This window comes from Mustelus asterias, chromosome 20 (assembly GCF_964213995.1).
Source record: "Mustelus asterias chromosome 20, sMusAst1.hap1.1, whole genome shotgun sequence".
Lineage (NCBI taxonomy): Eukaryota > Metazoa > Chordata > Chondrichthyes > Carcharhiniformes > Triakidae > Mustelus > Mustelus asterias.
This window is the reverse complement of record NC_135820.1, coordinates 33,911,891-33,932,406: the sequence shown is the minus strand read 5'-3', so window position 1 is coordinate 33,932,406 and position 20,516 is coordinate 33,911,891. Positions and strand designations below refer to the sequence as shown.

The 20,516-nt window shown below is 45.5% G+C and overlaps 1 protein-coding gene across 1 annotated transcript in view; it reads left to right on the top strand.

The window, feature by feature from the left end:
- Positions 1 to 13,663: 13,663 nt before the first annotated feature.
- The window catches only part of LOC144508282 (bactericidal permeability-increasing protein-like), a 57,466-nt gene continuing 50,613 nt past the window's right edge, over positions 13,664 to 20,516 (top strand). Inside the window, exons 1-2 of the mRNA XM_078236099.1 lie at positions 13,664 to 13,679; positions 14,157 to 14,304. Of these exons, the coding sequence (XP_078092225.1) occupies positions 14,181 to 14,304 (124 nt within the window). The 5' untranslated portion in view covers positions 13,664 to 13,679; positions 14,157 to 14,180. The remainder of the gene's footprint in view (positions 13,680 to 14,156; positions 14,305 to 20,516) is intronic.

Genomic DNA, 20,516 nt, shown 5'->3' with positions numbered 1-20,516 from the left:
TTCCCGACCCGAGTGCTTGGTCCAATATGTAGATGATTTATTGTTACAAACTAACACCAAAGAGGAGCATATAACATTGCTGGATGAGTTATTCGCACTGCTCCACTCATTAGGCTGCAAAGTCAACCCGAAAAAGACCCAGATTTTACAACCCAAGGTTATATACCTAGGCACAGTGATTACCCATGGGAAGAGGGAGATCGAACAGAAAAGGATAGACTCCATAGTGCACCTCCCACTGCCCCGGGATGTGAGTGCCCTCCGATCTTTCCTAGGTCTAGTAGGGTACTGTCGGAACCATATAGACGGCTTCACCACCAAGGCAGCCCCATTGTCCGAATTGATAAAGAAAAACGCAATCTGGAAGTGGACTGTGCAGCACACAGCTGCAGTAACCGATTTAAAGCGCGCCCTCGCCACAGTGCCAGCCTTACTAATCCCTGACCCAGATCTACCATACGCCTTAGAAGTTGCAGCCACCGACCACACACTTTCAGCAGTATTATTACAAGAAAGACATGGCCAGTAGCCTCTGCCTCACGAGTATTGGACCCAGTCGAACAGGGCTTCTCCGGGTGTGAACGACACCTGCTCGCGGTATTTTGGGCTGTGCAGCATTTTGCCTATATCACCGGACTGAACCCAATAACCATTCTCACTGAACACACCCCAACCCAGCTTCTGCTGGATGGCCGCCTTAAAGACGGCTCAGTAAGCCAGGTCCGCACTGCCCGTTGGACACGACTACTGCAGGATAGGGACATCACCGTAAAGCGAACCAAAGTGCCCACGTTCCTGGGGAATTATGGGGGAGATCCGCATGCGTGTCAGGTCATAGCCACAAAGGACCCCACAGGTCCGTTTATCCCAAAACAACAGGAGACACGATCAGGGACAAAACAGACAGCCACCCAACGGACAGACTCAGCCATGAGAATTTATGTAGACGGTTCATCCACCACAGAGGATGGGACCAGAATCACAGGATTTGGCATTTATGTGGAAAATCAACAGGGACAACCACTAATAGAACTCACCCTCAAACTACCCAGCCATTTGAGTGCTCAAGCTGCTGAACTAGCAGCAGTCGCATACGTAGTGAGCCACCCAGACCTATTTCCAACCCCCGCCAACATACACTCCGATAGTATGTACATCTGCAACAGCCTGACTGAGTTCCTACCGTTATGGGAAGCCAGAGGCTTCGTATCTGCGGACGGAAAGCCCCTACCATCAGCCCCCTTATTAAAATACGTTCTGCAGGCCACCAAAGGGCGCACATATGGGATCATTAAGGCTAGAAGCCACCACAGGACCTCCCCACCTGGTAACTGTAAGGCTGATGCACTAGCCAAGGCCGGTGCTCGTACGGGACAGTTTTGGCAGCCACAGCGAGTAGACGCTGTGACCATTTGCCAAACTAATATAGCCGACCTGGTCCAGGCGCAACGCACTGACAGTTCCCTAAAACAAATTTTAGACGGAGTCTACCCAGCCCCATATGAGAAATGGAAAGACAAAATACAGATTCAGGAGGGTTTGATATTAAAGGCAGGCATGTACGTAGTCCCTGCCCAGGACAGAAATCAGCTCATCTACCAGTACCATGATGGACATGGCCATCAGGGCATAGAGACAACAACCGAGCGATTAAAAGAATTATGTTGGTGGCCCGAACTGCACGATGACGTTGCCCATTATATCGACAATTGTTTAATTTGTGCCCAGAACAACCCCGATAAGTATGCCAGAAAAGCGGAGCTAAGACGCACACGCCCAGTAGAAGGCCCCTGGACAAATCTCCAAATTGATTATATCAGCCCACTGCCGCCGTGTAGGAATGGATTTAAATACGTCCTGGTAATAACAGACACTTTCACCAAATGGGTCGAGGCATTCCCCACTAGATCCAACACAGCTAAGGCCACCGCAAAGATATTAGCCCAGCAGGTGCTTACACGATAGGGTCTTCCCCGCAGCATAGAGTCTGACCAAGGGACACATTTCACCGGGCGGGTGATGCAGAACGTTATGGCTATGTTTGGCATCAAGCAGAAATCCCATATCACCTCCCATCCACAATCCAGTGGAATTGTAGAGCACATGAACCGAACGCTAAAAGGGACCATTAGAAAGACAGTGCAGCAAAACAACACAACATGGGATACAGTACTTCCCTTTGCCCTCATGATGGTATGCAACACCTTTTCCAGTTCTACTGGATTCGCCCCCCCCACCCATTAATGACTGGCCGAACTATGAGGGGAGCTGAATATTTATTGGGGTTTGATTTAACTGAGCCTGCTATCACAGCGCTCACCCACGGAAAAACCGTCCAGCAGATAACCGAAAACATTTTAAAATACATTAAAGCAGCCCAGTTAGCCACGGCTGTCCGATTAGGAGTTAAAAAGAAACAGAGCAAGGCATATTTCGATAAAAGGGTACACCCGGTAGAATATACGGTTGGCCAGCAGGTAATGATTTCTCTCTACAACCCCAATTCTTTCTTATCCCCGAGATATGCAGACATCACTGACAAAATAAGCCCCTCTGTGTATAAAGTCCTAATCGCCAATAGGAAAACTGGTTGGTTCCACGTCAATCAACTGAAAGCTTACGGGACTAAGAATAATCACTTCCACCATCTCACATTAGAGATAGGGGAGGATGACACTAGGCGACCGGAATGGCCTCACCCAGGAAATGTATTTCCAAGGACACCTTCTCATCCACTTTCAGGTTCAGACCCGACCCTGACGCCTACCACACTACAGTCCAGAGCCTCGTCCACACCTGGAGTGTCCCTAGGGGTACTGATCGACCCAGACATAACAGGAGACTTGCGCACCCTAGAGGACTGGCGCGACTCGCCAGATATCGGCCCTCGCAGCATTGTGGATTCTCCCATAAACATAAGCCTTAACAGCACCAGACCCAACGGTGAGGTCCTGACTAAACGACACCGGGTTATTTTGATGGGGACACCCGACGCTGCATCCCCCACATGGATAAGGGACCAGACACATAGATTAATTAGACTGGGACACGAGGGTGAAGGACCCCTGAATCCTGATTCAAACGCAGATCCCACAGTGCAGTTCAACGAGCAGACACGGATATGGAAACTAGGTGAGGAGATAATGATGGAGCCCCATGAGACGAATGATTCAGAAGATGAGTCTCTGTTGGGCGACTGGTTAACAGAAATGCTGAATGAAGGAATCTGAGGTGCTCCAAATGATGAAATTCAGCCTACAGTACAGACCAATGCAAGGTACAAGAATCTCTGATGGAAGCACCCACTTAAAATGGGAATGGAGGGATACAAAAGAGTGGTCTAGTTTGGACCAGGGAGCGGCGCGGGCTAATTGTTCCTGGTTTCTCGTTTCAAGGCTTCATTCTATGATCATCTTGCTGGTGCCAGTACAGAGTGAGACTGCGGATAGTTGGGAACCTGTCTCGGGGGCAGGGAATTCATATGGTGTTCGTGGAAGTGGAAATGACTAGGGTTGGGAAGCATTTTCCGATCGGGGCCATTGTGATCTCCTGGACTCGTTTCGATCGCCTCAGGGGGTCGGAGAGGAATTTCCCAGATTTTTTTTCCCCATATTGGCCCTGGGGTTTTTCACTCTGGGTTTTCGCCTCTCCCTGGAGATCACATGGTCTGGAATGGGGGGGTGGGGGTAAGTTAATAGGTTGTAATGAACAAAAGCATCGTAGCTGTGAGGGACAGCTCGGTGGATAGGATATTGGTATGTAGATAGGCTGGAAAATTGGGCGGGGATCCTGGATTCAGGATTCAATCCTGGACCGGGGAGCGGCGCGGGCTTGGAGGGCCGAAGGGCCTGTTCCTGTGCTGTATTGTTCTTTGTTCTTTGTTCTTTGTTAAAAGCATTTGTATACTGCTAGTATGAGTAACCAGGTTATCTATACGATCCGATTATGGATTGCCCCACCTGACGCGGGGGAATGTGAAGAGGGTGTGTTATGGGTGCACCCCGAGAAGAATATAATGTTTGGGTGTAACAACATGCGGCTGGTATACAAAAAACCAAATGGCAGTTCAACTGAATGTTATCTGAGTGTCACCATAGAAGGGGATTGGTGGGGATTTTCAAATAATGGGTGCCCTGAAATTGGATGTCTGGCCAACAGCCCAGAAAAAGGATTAGAGCTCGGGCAGCGGTGCCCCGGGATACTCATAGAGGGGAACTTTACATTGTATGAAATAAGAACTGGGCCGAAGCCAACCCCAGACCCATCCCACTCGATTTGTCCTGAAGCCACCCTCGGATCACAGAATGGATTGATACTAAAACACACAGAGAAAACCCTATATGACAACATTCACCACGAATTGGTATCTGTGGTGGTGGATATAGCTGGGACTCAACTGCCAGAGTGGTGCTCTCCCCAATTTAAGAGACTGTACCTCCACTTAACTCACAGACTGTTAGGATGGAAGATAGGAATGGATGAAAGACAGGAAAGATCCAGAAGGGAGTTAGTCAATGACATGGCCACAGCATACGGGGCAGGGGTAGTGACCATCAGCGTCCTTGATTTAGCTGACCTGGACAATAAACTTGGGGTTCTGACCCAACAGGTTAAACAGACACTAAGTTCGACCAATGGGGCCAATCAGCAAGATGCTGAAGGGGAACTGACTGGGAACACAGCCAGCAGCCAGATGGTAGCTGTGCTAGAAGGACACGCCAAGACAATCAATCAAAATATCAGGGAAAAATTAGAGGATGATGACCGACAACAGAACCGGACTTTATGTAGTGCACATGGACAGTGGATGATAGAACAGCTAAGGGAAAACCTAGAACAGGTACGCACAGTTTCCATCTTGGATTAGTGACGAACAGATGGAACACCTACTTACGGGTAAGAAACACCCCGAGTTATCTGGCTGCCAGATGCGACAGTTGACCCAAGTCTGGTTCAATGACGACTGCAAAGGGACTCCAGGGAAAGCCCTGGGAATGATATTAGGGCTCCCCATAATCACTGACGACCGGGTCGGACTGAGGGTTTTTGAAGTGGAGAATATAGAGACTATCCATGAGGATATCTGGATAGGGCACGACGGCACTTTACCGTACGCAGTGGAGAAAGAAGGGAGTCTCATAGGCACTATTCTGGACAGATGTCAGCAAACTGACGAAATAATCACATGCCCGTACCCAGTTTACTTAAATGAGCATGCACTGTGTGGCTTCAGAACAAACACTAGCCTAAATTGCTCAGTAGAAGCTCGTAGCCTGGAACAAACATAACTCGGGTGGCTTACAAGGGAGCAGGGAGATACTGTCTCACCACCTCCCTGAAACAATATCAGTATGGCGCGACACATTGTAACATTACTAACAGTACATTCTGCATCAAACCAGACATACCAGCCAGGGTGGGCCTCTTCAACTAATAGATATTCATAAGAGGGAGAGGGTAGATTTGAATGCCACTGATCAGCTCCGACAGACTCTCGGGGAGCACCATGAGAAATATGACACAAGCCTAAAGCTCCTGCCAGAGGAATTGAACCTGATTCGGGCAAAATTGGCTACAGCTCACAGAACCTTCACCAAAGTAGTACAACAGACCCAAGAGGTGAAAAGGAGAATTAAAGAAATCAAAGTCACCTCTTGGTGGGATGACCTTTCGAGCTGGGGCTCAAACATCCAAATCCATCCATTTGTTCGCGTAATGTCACACTTGGCGATATTACAGATTTTGTTCACCCTGGTATACCTAATCATCCTCACAGTCCAATTCAGCCGATGGAAAAAGAGGATCACCCGGAGGCAGGATGTAGGGTCCGCTCTTGAACCATGGTCCCCTCTAATTCAGTAGAGCAATGTTTACATGAAGCCTGTCATTTTGCGATTTGTACTAATGAGCCATTGGAAATCCTATTACAAAATGTGCCTCAGATCTGCGAATACTTTATTGTAATGTTTGTTTGAATGTTGGTTTATAATTAGCTTATTGTAATAATGGTGTTTAGAATATGTGATTTTCTGTATTTGTGGGTAATTAGCTAATTGTAATAATGGTGTTTAGAATATGTGGTTGTTTGTATTTGTAGAATGTTGTTGTCTGTAGCTTCTGGAATATGTTGTAGGGATGTATTGTTACTGTGCATGCCAATACCTGGGCCTTACTTGACTGTTGAGTGACTGGGGAATTCCTGATGGGTACTGGTCCTGAGTTTGTGATCCATCACGCTTCGCGTTCAGGATCAAAGGGGGGACGGTAGCCAAACGGACCATCTAAAATGGCGATTTGTAAAGCACTCTGGGACAATTTGGCAAGAACGAAACCGAGCCTAAAAGACAGAGATAAACAGGCTGCAACCCAGACGAATGAATATTCAGGATATGGGTCATCTCCAGGACAAAAGAGACTTTCTGGTCAAACTGGGTTGTTTACCAGACATAGGGGCACCGTAACCCCTTACTTGGGAGGGAGGTGTGTATTCTACGTCCCCCAGCACCTAAAGACATGGCCGTTGGGGACACACTCAGAGATTGGTGTGGCAGCACCCGATTGGACTTTATCGATCAGGGTGATCAAGTCCTGATCGATTGATTGGCAATGGCCAAAAGGGGCGAGAAACCCAACGGGGTATAGAGGGTGCTGCGCAACCAAGAATCTCTCTCTCTCTCTGACCCCACGAACGAGCTACAATAACGGTGACCGTCACCAGCAACAACCAGCACGAGGAGAGCCACCGCACCCGAGAAGGAAGGAAGACCAGAGCCAGAGTGCCAGACCAGACCAAAGGACCAGACTACACAGAGGATGACTGAGACCAGCGCACAGATAAAGGCCAATATCTGCTTGGGTACTTGACAGTCATGCAAAGTTAAGTCAAGGTCTTGTATTGGACCTGAACTTTAGTATTTTCTGTAAGATAACTTATTGTTGGTTGTGTGGGTGATTATTGATTGTGTATTTTAAATAAATATTGGTTGTACTAACAAGACGTCAACTCGCAGTTCTGTGTCCACCGTATAAGGATTAAAACAGACTGTGTAGCAGGCACGACAATATCTTGACTTTTAAACTGAAAACTTCAAATAGTGGTGTGAATGAAACAAATCTTTGTAATATGGAACAGCTGTGGCAAGTTTGTAGCATGAAAATGTTGTTTGAGTTATACGTGAGTTATAATAGCAAAATTAATCCAGCATGAGGGTGAAATAAAAGCAGCTACAGTGGATGCTGAAGATCTGAAGTCTGGTCCAAAGAGGAGTTATATTGACCTCAACATTAACTCTGTTTCTCTTGCCACAGCTGCTGCCACATCTGTTGAGCTTTTCCAGCACTTCTGTTTTTAATTGAAGCAGAAGGGTGATCTGAAGTCCCACATATAACTAGAACCAGAACTAAAGGCTGTGCGTGTTGCGAGAGAAACATGAGCGGGTATAGCTCAATGGACACCAATAAGCACCAAGGATGGCTGGCCAAGAATGTCTTCCACTTGCCATGGGTCTCTTGGAAGCAGGTTAATTATCAATCTGTTTGGCTGTGTCATCGAAGCTTGAGAGTGAGGGATCACACCAGAAACTACACGACTTAAGAGCCAATCTCCAATGCAAATGATAAGCACTTTAATGCGAAAAAATAAGGTATTTCTGTAGCAATCTTTGATGACGGTAAATGGGATTATAATAAAACAAAAATGCACGAGTTGGCCTTTTAGGCTTCTTTGTTAGGAACCTACTCAGGCATCTGAGAATAGTCAGGTTTTGAACCTATTGTTAGTCTACAGATATGTAAATGCATTTAAATTATGCCAGTTAGTAGGAATGGCCTACAATGACTGCTGTTTATCATGGAACTTGTTGGTGCTTTTATTTTGTTGCCAAATGATTGAGTGTTCAAACATTTGATGCTGATCTTTAGTTTAATATTGCATATGTTGGTGGTGAAACTACTTCAAATGAAGTCTAGATTGCTGATCATTAGATTAGGGCATTATTCTATAGTTCTTCCTTATCATTATATTTGACATTGAAGGAGCAGATATATTTGGTTCAGAACAAGTATGTTCTCAAGAAGAAAAAGGGCGGAACTCACAAATCCAGAACACTTAGATGTCAAGAAGCATGCATGGTACAGTAGGGTATAAAAGGAAAATTAATATTAAATACCAAGGACTTAACACTGAAAACAACTTGGTGTCATTCAGGAAATGTTGATTTATTTAAAAAATAAACAGTGAAGGAAAGGAGAGGAAGTGAAAAAATATTAGCAAGTAAAATCAAAGACAACCTGGTGGTGTTTAGTAAATACACAAAGAGCAAAAAGGTAGCTAAGCAACAGGTGTGCCTATTAGAGTCCAAAAAGATAAGCTGTGTGTAGCGACAGAAAATATGAGGATAGTTCCTAATGAAGAATTGGGCCCAGATTTTCACTCTCTAAGTGGGAATTGTAAGTCAACTGTTTCCTCATGTCACAGTCCCACTTCCTGCCTGGTAATGCCCGTGCATGATAGATTTTTGGTGGGGTGAAGGAGATGGGCTAAAGTCAGGGTCACCATCTGCTGATCAGGTGGGAGGTGAAATGGCAGGTGCAGTTGCAAGCCATCTATCCTGTGCATGATTATTAGATAGACGAGCCCTCTTCCTCTACCCACCCTTATGCCTACTCTATACCCCTGTGCCAGCTTATCCATTATGAACATAACCTGTGAGCTTTATTATAACATTGAGAAGTCTTTGAGATGCTCATGAAACTCAAAATAAATAAACAGCTATTCAAATCCTCTTAAAAACAATCTTCACTCATAAAACTGGCATTCAAACTCCGCTTGAAAAATAATTTACTCTTCTAAAGCAGTCATGAAATTGGCAAAATAAAAAAATTGCCAAAATATAATTTTACAAATTGCTCATATACCTGCCAATCACAACCAAAGTTCACAGTTCCCTTGACAGTTGTTGCAACAACGCCTGCTGAATGAATCCATTGTGGGTTTGGAGTTCAGCCAAGCATTCATAACAGGATTCCATTGCATGACTATCTCAACACAGCCTCCAGAGCTGAATGTATTAAGTCTTTAAGCAGTGAAACAGATGGCCAACTGTTCCACCACTTCAAAGGCTCAACAGATGTCCAGACTGTCAATCACAGAAATGGTCAAATCACAGGAGGATGTTGACACATTAAAATCTGAATTCCAATATTGTGAAATGCTGCAGAGCATGTTATCCATTTGGACACTTTCATAATGCTGGTCAATTGAATGGTCATGTATCTTTTCTGAACAAAGCCCTATCATTAATTACTGAATTGAAAGCATATTTATCTTGTGCACTATTATGTTATGACATGTGAAGTCAACACCTTTTGAACTTACCTGTTAAAAGGTTCCTGCTTACAGTCTAGACTTCCTTCATGGTTCATGACTCCTCCTGAAATGCTTTCTACCATATCTACCAATATGGTCCTGACTTTATAGAAATATAGGGATGGGGGAAGGGGATTAAAATGTCCACCCCCTACAATGGCAAAGGCAAGGGTAGGATTGCTGCATGCAGGATCGCTACCCACACCCTCATCCTGCATACTTTAAAAAACTAATATGATGGGAAACATTTTTTTGGCTGGAAGCGATGTAGCAGCTGGACAGGACAACATGGCAATTGGCCGATTAATGTGTGGCACATGATGGGATGGCAGCAAGAAACCAATCTTGGTGTCAGATGACAGGAAGGTGCTAGCACCATTTTGAACAGCAGCCAGATCCAAATGCTGTACTCCTTGCTTCTTCCAGATTGCCAGAACAGCTAGTGTAAAGTCCCCCTGTCTCCAGCAAAACACCTCTCACCCTATCTCTACTGCAGGTCCCTTAGCCCCTTGTCTCTGGTGCAAGACCCCTCATCCAACTCCCACACTGCCTCCAATGCAAGATCCCACAATTCCCCCTTCCTCCGCCTCCAACTCAGAAGACGATCCAAGGAGTTGAGCATGGATGCATCAAACAGCAACCTGTCTGAGGGAAGATGCATGTGACCCCCTTGGTTTAGCAATGCATCCCCTTAAGGCCTCTTCCAGATTCGACAGTAAAGGGCAAAGGTACTCTTCCCTAGGGATGAGATCTTCCTGCCTGAGCAAGGAAGCCTGGATGAAGTTTGCAGTTGAGTTAGCAGCTGTGAGGTCTGGCAACATTCATGGGTCCAATGTCAAGTCAATGACCTCCTCTGCACATGCAAGACTAAGTCTAACTTACTGCTAATGCTGTTATCACTATAAATGCAGATAGATTACCGTATGGGGAGAGATTGCCCAGGTGTGCTCTGGTATTTGGGATCACCAGAACCATCTACCTGATGATGCATTGCTGTTTCTAGATAAGTATCGTTTGTCAATTGGCTGCCCGCTCCATGTCTCATGACAGTAAACAAATAGAGTAGAAGCATCCTGGAGTCCTCACTCTGGACCAAATGGATGCCAGCAGAATATGTGTTCAGCAGATCATTGTGTGCAGAGTCAGGCTAGGCTCACTCCTTCAACATGCAGGAGAAACAAGAAGACAGTTTCCAAAAGGGCTCCACAGGCCTCAGTACTAGGTGCATTGCTTCATGTGGTATAAATATATCCTAATATATATCTCAATGATTTAGATTTAAATGTAGGGTCTGGATTAAGAAATTTGCAGTGTAACAAAAATATGTCAAGTAATTGATAATGAGAAAGACCTATACCGCAAGAAGGCAGCAATGGACAGGACAGCCGGCAGAAAAGTGACAAATGGAATTCAACACGGAAGAGTGAGATAATGCATTTGAGGAGGACAAACATGGCAAGGGCCTACAGAATAAATAGGATACCGAGAGATGTAGTGGAACAGAGGGACCTCGGTGTGTCTGTCCACCGATTGCTGAAAGTAGCAGGGCAGGTTTAAGGTGGTTATTAGATTTGTTAGCCGAGGCATAGTGTACAAAGAGCCCAAGCAAAATGAGTTAATGAGAATTGGGAGGAAACTTTCTGCTAGTTGGAGTCATGCCCACCACAAAAGAAGATGGTTGTGGTGGTTGGAGGTCAATCATCTCAGCTCCAGGACATCACTGCAGGAGTTGCTCAGGGTAGTGTCCTAGGTTCAATCACCTTCGGCTACATCATCACTGACCTTCTTTCCATTATAAGGTCAAAAATGGGATGTTCGCGGATGATTGTACAATGTTCTGCATCATTCATGGTGCCTCCGATACTGATGAAGGGCATGTCCAAATTCAACAAGGCCTGGACAATATTAAAGCTTGGGCCAACAAGTGGCAAATAACATTCACACTACACAACTGTGAGGAATGACAATCTCTAACAGGAAAGAATCTAATCATCTAACCGTTGACATTTAATGGCATTACTCTTGCTGAATCTCCCTCTTATCAACATCCTGGGAGCTACCATTTACCATTTGATGGCATTATCATTGCCAAATCTTCCACTATCAACACCCTGGGAATTGCCACTGACCAGAAACTGAACTGAACTGGCCATTTAAATATTGTGTCTACAAGAGCAGCTCAGAGGCCAGGAATCCTGTGGTGAGTAACTTTCCTCCTGATTCCCCAGAGTCTGTTCACCATCTACATGGTACAAGTTAGGAGTGTATTGAGATACCCTCCATGTGCCTGGATGAGTGCAGCTCCAACAACACTTCAGAAGCTTGACACCATTCAGGGCAAAGCAGCCTGCTGGACTGGATGTTCACTCCCTCCACCACCGATGCACAGTGGTAGCATTACCATCTACAAGGGACTTACTAAGCTTCCTTAGCCAACACCTTCTAAGCCAATGATCACTACCATGTAAAAGGACAAGGGCAACAGATACCTGGGAACACCATCACCTGGAAGTTCCTCTCCAAGCCACTCACCATCCTGACTTGGAAATATATTGCTGTTCCCTCACTGTCGCTGTGTCAAAATCCTGGAACTCCCTCCCTGACAGCACTGTGGTGTACCTACAGCTCATGAACTGCAGCAGTTCAAGAAGTCAGCTCACCCCCACTTCTTCAAAGGGAATGGGATGGGGCGGGCGGGGGGGGCGGGTGGGGTGTGGCAATGAATGCCGGCCTAGCCAATGATGCCCAAATCCCATGAATGAATTTTTAAAAAGACCAGGGAGATCATACTAGAACTGCAAAAGATACTAATTAGACAACAACTAGAGTACCTTTAACAGTTCTGGCTACCATGTTACAGGATGGATGCCAGCATACCAGACAGGGTACAGAGAAAATTTATAGACGTGTAGCCAGAAATGTAGAATTTTAGTTGTAAGGAAATATTGTATGGGTTAGGAATATTTCATTGAAACAGAAGAGGTTGAGAAGAGATGTACTTGACATGTATAAAGTTATGAGGAGCCTAGATAGAATGAATAGGAAATATCTGTTCTCCTTAGCAGTGAGATCAACATCCAGGTAGCAAAGATTTAAAGTGAGCGATAGAGAATTAGAGGAGTCAAGGAGAAACCTTTTCACCCAAGGTACAAGTCAGGAGGGTGATGGAATATTCTCCACTAGCCTGCATGAGTATTGTTCCAACAACGCTCAAGAAGCTTGACACCATCCAGAACAAAGCAGCCTGCTTGATTGGCACCCGATCCACCACTTCCAACATCCACTCCCTCCACCAACGCACATTGGCATGTATACCAGCTACTAGATACATTGTAGCAACTCACTAAGGTTTCTTCAACGGCACCTTCCAAACCTGTGACCTCTACCACCTAGAAGGAAAAGGGCAGCAGATGCAAAGGAACACCACCACCTGCAAGTTCCCCTCCAAGCGACACACCATCCTGACTTGGAACTATATCATTGTTCCATCAGTGTTCCTAGGTCAAAATCCTGCAGTTCCCCTCAAACAGCACTGTGGTTGTACCGACACTACATGGACTGCAGTGGTTCAAGAAAGCAGCTCACCACCACTTTCCCATGGGCAATTAGGGCAATAAGGCCAATAAAATGCTGGCCTCACCAACGAAAGATGGAAATCTTTCCTCATCCTATGAAATATTTTTTTTTTAATCCAGAATCGGTAGGGGCCTAGAGTTCACTGTCTGAAAGGGTGGTAGAGATAGACACCCTCATTGTATTTAAAAAGTACTTGGATATATACTTGAAGCCATTGCCTACAAGGCTACAGAAAGATGGTTGGGTTTTTTGCCAGCACAAAGGGTTGAATAGTTGCCACAGATGTAAAATTCCATGATTCTGTGACATTTGCCTAGCAAATTTGAAAAGTGCGATGTACGTCTGTGAGTCATAGTATTTACATTCTCTGAAATCTGTAGAAAAGGGGATCCAGTTTATAAACTTAGCCCCAGTACTGGAAGGAAAGGTAATTCTAAACAGTGAAATGGCTTGTATATGCACTGTGTTTTGCCACTTTCCAAATATTGTTAAGCCTTAGGAATGAAGGGGTTCATGATAGTAGCACATTTATATAAAGATTAATTATGATAAGAATATGCATTATTGTTTCTTTCAATTTTTGTTTGCTGACCAAATCTCTTGGGGATTTTGAGTTAAGAATAATATGGTTAATAATTAATGGTACTGCTGGTTCACTGGACATTTCCTGTTTCTGTCGAAACGAAACAAAAATACTTTGGAGAAGTACATTTTGCCCACATTAGTTGCAGAGAAGGTAAGCTGATCACGGTAAAAGACAATGCTGTCCTTACTTTGATAGCTGCAGTTTATTTAGATCTATAGTTCATAAAAGTAAGCATCAGAACTGTTTGTGCACTGTTTTTGTACTGTTAGCCTGGCAAGTTTAATGCCTTCAAAAAGTATGCCACATGTTTAGAAAGCAAGTTTCAACTGAAGTTGATCATTTTTAAATTGTTACTTTATCTTGAAAATCTTATTATCTCAGCAAAATGCATGAAATCCTGCAAACCATAGGTTTCTAATACACAAGAAATTATAACTTATGGCAGTCTAATATGGCAGGTGATTGTTGAGACCATCAGTTTTGGATGTTACCAAGCAGAATTTCCTTTGGCAATGTAATCCTGAATATTTTGTTAGTATTGCTGATGCATGTGTGAACTGTAATAAACTTAAATAACATCTAACATAATAACAGGAAATTTTTGTTATTCAATGGAATATTTTGCAGCTGTATCCTGCTGATTCAAACAAAATGTCCATAGCAAAAATGTACCTGTCAACCTGGGTCACTCTTGTTTTGATTGGAACTGCGCTTGGAAAGACTGGCCCCAATCCAGGAATACAAAGTAAAATTACACAAAAAGCTTTGGAATATGGTGCGTATGCTGTGAATACTGTCTCTCAATGTTTCCTGTGGCTTTCACTTTGAGTCAGAGCAGAATTCTCAAAATGTAAAATGGCACAAATTTATAACCTTCCTATTTCAAACTTACATTAGAAATGTATCGTAAAATGGATGCAATGTTTCAGCCAAATCAAATGAACAAGAAAGAGAACAAGCCATGAAAGAAGGTGACAATAAGTTTGTAATGTCATTTTCAAACTCTTGTCAAAGGGTAGGACATTCTAGTTAAGTACCTATGCTGTAGATTTTAAGAAAACCCAGCTCAGGAAATTGGACAGGCACTTTTGTAATATGAGTTTGGTAAATTATGGGTGCTGTGGGATGCTGATGTAGAATCATGGAATGATTACAGTACAGAAAGAGTTTTTTTTGTCACAGAGTTATCGAGCAATACAGCACAGAAACAGGCCCTTCAGCCCAACCAATCTCTGTCGACTATGGTGCCCTCCCAGCTCATCCCAATGCCTGCATTTGGCCCTCTAAGCCTTTCCCATCCATGTATTTATCCAAATGCTTTTTAAATGTTGCTATTGTACCTGCCTCAACCACTTTCTCTGGTGTCCATACTAACACTCTGCAAAAGAGGTTCACTTAGTTCAACTCCATCTTGCCCCATAGATCTGCTAATTTTTTCTCTGCAGATAATTATCAAACTTCCCTTTGAGAGCCATGATGGAATCTGTCTCTACTACACTCTCAACCAGTGTCTTCCAGATCCTAACCACTCGCTACAAAAAAAGGTTTTTTATGTCGCTGTCACTTTGTTGCCAAATACTTTGAATGTGTCCTTAGATTCTTGATCCTTCTGGCACGTTTTTCCCTATCAACTCTATACAAACCCTCATGATTTTGAACACTTTTATCAAATTTCCTCTTAATTGCCTCTTCTCTAAGAAGAACAGCCCTAGCTTCTCTAAAGTTCCTTATCCCTGGAGCCATTCTTCTCAATCTTTTCTGCACCCTCGCTAAGGCCTTCACACCCTGCCAGAAGTGTGGTTCCAGAATTGGACACAATATTCCAATTTAGGACAAACCAGTGTTCATACAGGTTCATCATAACTTCACTGGTTTTCTACTCTGTGCCTTTACTTATAAAGCCCACACTCCATGTGCTTTATTAACTGCTTTCGTTATCTAACTTGTAACCTTCATTGATTGTTTACAAATGCTCACAGGTCATTCTGCTTCAGGATTTAGAATTGGACCTTTGGTTTATAATGTCTCCCCATCATTATCCTGACCAAAATGTATCACCTTACATTTCTCGGCATCAAATTTCATCTGTCCTGTATTCACCCATTCCACCTGTCTGCCTATGTTTCCTTGAAGTCTATCGCTATCCTCTTCGATGTTAACAATACTTCCAAGTTTTGTGTCATCTGCAAATTTTGAAATCGTAACCTGCACACTCAAGTCTCAATCATTAATATCGATTAAGAAAAGCATTGATCCTAACACTTACATACATTAGAGCAAGTGTAGACCATTTGGCCCGTCAAGCTTACTCTGCCATTCAATGAAAACATGGCTGATGATCTCCTGAGGAACCCCACTTTGTGGTACAGTGGTTAGTGCTGCTGTCTCACAGCGCCAGGGATCCGGGTTCAATTCCCAGCTTGGGTCACTGTCTGTGTGGATCTGCATGTTCTCCCTGTGTCTGCGTGGGTTTCCTCCAGGTGCTCCAGTTTCCTCCCACAGTCCGAAAAGACGTGCTGGTTAGGTGCATTGGCCATGCCAAATTCTCCCTCAGTGTACCCAAACAGGTGCCAGAGTGTGGCGACTAGGGGATTTTCACAGTAACTTCATTGTAGTGTTAATGTAAGCCTACTTGTGATACTAATAAATAAACTTTAAACTTTATACCTTCCTGGAAGTTAGTCAAACATGATTTGCCCTTAACAAATCTGTCTTAGAGACATATATACTAAATTGAAGAAATAGATTAAATTAAGGTATAAAAATCAGGAAATTGTCCAACAGGGAAATATCTAACCACTTCTCCTTGACATTCAATGTCATTATCATCATTGAATCCCCACCATCAACTTCCTTAGGGGATGGGATCACCATTGACCACAAGCTTAACTGGACCAATTTAACGTAAATATTGTGGTTACAAGAACAGGTCGGGGCTGGGCATTCTGTGGCAAAGGGCCTGAGTCCCCAAGTCCTTTTCAACATCTACAAGGCACAAGTCATAATTGTGATGGAATACTCGCCACTTGCTTGGATGAGTGCAACCAACATCTCGGACAAAGACACCTGTTTCACAGGCACCTTAAACATTGATTCCCCCACCACCGCTGCACATTGGAAGTAGTGAGTTCCACCTGCAACAAGATGCACAGTAACAACTCATCAAGACTCCTTCAATAGCACCTCCAAATCTTGTGAGTTCAACCAACTAGGAGGGCAGGAGCGGCGGTTGCCTGCAAACACCACCACCACCATGGGGATGATGTTCTGTTGGAGAGTCGATGCAGACGCGATGAGCCAAATGGCCGCCTTCTGCACTGTAGGGATTCTACAGGGTGAAAGTCTAGAACTGGGCTTGATGAGTGAAGCCTATTAAGGCGCCAAATGTAGTAATCTCAATCTGAAAAGCAAGGCACTGACATATTGAAATGAAAGGAGCAGCTTTATAATATTGGGCTGATCCAGTCTTCCACTGTCCATAAATATATACAGACTTAAGCTGAGGTGGTTTCATCACACAAGCACATCAAGGATGATGGACAAAAATCTGATGTTTGATCTCACATTTAATTTTGACGACTAGGTAAAAGAAGGTATTGACTGAGATTTTGCAGTCAGCAGTAATTGAATGACATCAGCCAATTAATGCATTTACATTTGCCCATGAGTGCTTGAACTTCTGTGAATGTTGCATTGGAATGTCCTGCAATTCGGAAGTCAGTGCAGCATGGCAGTCATTAACATAACAACCTGTGTGAACAGACCAAGTACCAATGTATTTAATGAACCATTCAGGTTGTGGAATGTTTACTGGGGCAAACAGAGGCCGGGATTTTACTGGCTCGCCCCGCCTATCGATGGGTGGAGTGAGCCGGTAAAATCGTGTGACAGCCGAGAAATCAGGACCACACCAGTTTTACTTAGAACTTAGAAACCCTACAGTACAGAAAGAGGCCATTCGGCCCATCATGTCTGCACCGACCACAATCCCACCCAGGCCCTACCCCCATATCCCTACATGTTCACCCACTAATCCCTCTAACCTACGCATCCCAGGACACTAAGGGGCAATTTTAGCATGGCCAATCAACCTAACCCGCACATCTTTGGACTATGGGAGGAAACCGGAGCACCCGGAGGAAACCCATGCAGACACGAGGAGAATGTGCAAACTCCACACAGACAGTGACCCAAGCCGGGAATCGAACCCAGATCCCTGGAGCTGTAAAGCAGCAGTGCTAACCACTGTGCTACCGTGCCGTCCAAGGCCCTCGCGATATTACGTGAGCTGTATTTCCGGCGAGGCCAGCCTTTCACCAGAAGTGGGCAAGTGGCTGAATAACTTATTTAAATTTATTTTAATACTTATTTACATTTGTTTAGTTTGCCTTTGACAAGGTACTGCATGGTAGGTTGTTGCATAAAGTTAAATCTCACAGGATCAAGGGTGAGGTATCCAAATGGAGACAAAATTGGCTTCTTGACAGAAGCCAGAGGGTGGTTGTAGAGAGTTGTTTTTCAAACTGGAGGCCTGTGACCAGCGGTGTGCCTCAGGGATCAGTGCTGGGCCCACTGTTATTTGTCATTTATATCAATGATTTGGATGAGAATATAGTGGGCATGGTTAATAAGTTTGCAGATGATACCAAGATTGGTGGCATGGTGGACAGTGAGGAAGGTTATCTCCAATTGCAGTGGGATCTTGATCAATTGGGCCAGTGGGCTGACGAATGGCAGATGGAGTTTAATTTAGACAAATGCGAGGTAATACATTTTGGTAGATTGAACCAGGGCAGGACTTACTCAGTTAATGGTAGGGCGTCGGGGAGAGTTACAGAACAAAGAGATCTAGGGGTACATGTTCATAGCTCCTTGAAAGTGGAGTCACAAGTGGACAGAATGGTGAAGAAGGCATTCGGCATGCTTGGTTTCATCGGTCAGAACATTGAATACAGGAGTTGGGACGTCTTGTTGAAGTTGTACAAGACATTGGTAAGGCCACACTTGGAATACTGTGTGCAATTCTGGTCACCCTATTATAGAAAGGATATTATTAAACTAGAAAGAGTGCAGAAAAGATTTACTGGGATGCTACCGAGACTTGATGGATTGAGTTATAAGGAGAGGCTGAATAGACTGGGACTTTTTTTTCTTGAGCGTAGGAGGCTGAGGGATGACCTTATAGAGGTCTATAAAGTAATGAGGGGTATAGACAAGGTAGATAGTCAATGGGCCTGATTTTACCGAAATTTCGCGCCCGTTTTTGGGCGCGGAATCATGGTAAAGTTGGGCGTCGGGCCTAAAACGTGGTCCAGACCCGACCCAAGGCCAATCGCGCCTTTACCAACGGCCGATCCGGGTGCCGATCCAGCGCACACCCGAATCGGCCAGTGGGCCAATTTAAATGCATTTGCATGCATTTAAATCGGCATAATGAAGCCCGCGCCCAACTTACCCAAGGATTCCCACTTTACGAGGCTCCGATCGGCGCCCGCGCATTTACCGTGTTGATGAATTCAAGTCCGATAGGGCTTCAACTCAGCAACTGAACCGCCGAATCGCCCCCGACCACCCTTCATGGACCGCCCCCATGAACCACCCCGGCAGCCCACCTCACCCCCCCGATCAGACCATCCTGGGACGCAGGCCCTGCCAGCAGCCTGCCCCCCCCCCTCCCCCAACCCCAGGATCGGACCCCCCCCCAGGCCCCCGACGTACCTTGATCGCTGGTGTCCGTCAAATGCATCTCTTGCGATCCTGGATCCTGGCCTTGCCCCGGGGGTCCTGATGAGTAGGATGACGTTTCTTCACTGGGAGGGGGGGTAACGGGGGGCGGGGATGTGACATCTCTTCCCTGAAAGGGGGGGGGGGATGTGACGTCTCTTCCCTGAGGAGGGGGGGATGTGACTTCTCTTCCCTGCGGGTGGGGTAGGGGGGTAGGGGAGGATGTGACCTCTTCCCTGAGGGGGGGGGGGGGGGGTGGGGTAGGGGGGGTGGGGATGTGACGTCTCTTCCCTGAGGGGGTGGGGGGGGATGTGACGTCTCTTCCCTGAGGGCAGGGGGGGATGTGACGTCTCTTCCCTGAGGGCAGGGGGGGATGTGACGTCTCTTCCCTGAGGGGAGGGTGGAGGGGGGTGTGGGGGGATGTGACGTCTCTTCCCTGAGGGGGGTGATGTGACATCTCTTCCCTGAAGGGGGGGGTGGTAGGGGGGGGATGTGATGTCTCTTCCCTGAGGGGAGGTAGCGGGGGGGGGATGTGATGTCTCTTCCCTGAGGCGGTGGGGGGGGGGGATGTGACGTCTCCTCCCTTTGACTTTCGCGCTCGGGCGCGCTGAGTGCTGTCGGCCCCGAACTGCGCATGTTCAGTTCGGTGCTCCGACAGATGCAAATGCGCTAGGCCCCGCCCACTGGACCCACACTGAAAAAAGACGTATGGGGGCACTGGAGCGCAGTTGCCGGGCGCGGGTCTGATTTACCACTGCACCCGGCACTTAGAGCCGATTTGGCAAAATCAGCCCCAATATCTTTTCCCAAAGGTAGGGGAGTCTAAAACTAGAGAGCATAGGTTTAAGGTGAGAGGGGAGTGATACAAAAGTGTCCAGAGGGGCAATTGTTTCACACAGAAAGGTGCTGAGTGTCTGGGACAAGCTGCCAGAGGTAGTAGTAGAGGCCGGTACAATTTTATCTTTTAAAAAGCATTTAGATAGTTACATGGGTACGATGGGTATAGAGGGATATGGGCCAAATGCGGGCAATTGGGATTAGCTTAGGGATTTCAAAAAGAAAATAAGGGCGGCATGGACAAATTGGGCCGAAGGGCCTGTTTCCATGCTGTAAATCTCTATGACTCTAGGAGCCCGGCGCTCAATCATCTGGTCTCACTTGCCTTTATGCACTTGCCAGAGAGATGTTCTCTCCAGTGAGGAAGACGCCTGCTCCCCAGGAATGTGGAACAGTCGTGAAATTTCAATGCCAGAGAGGTTGTTT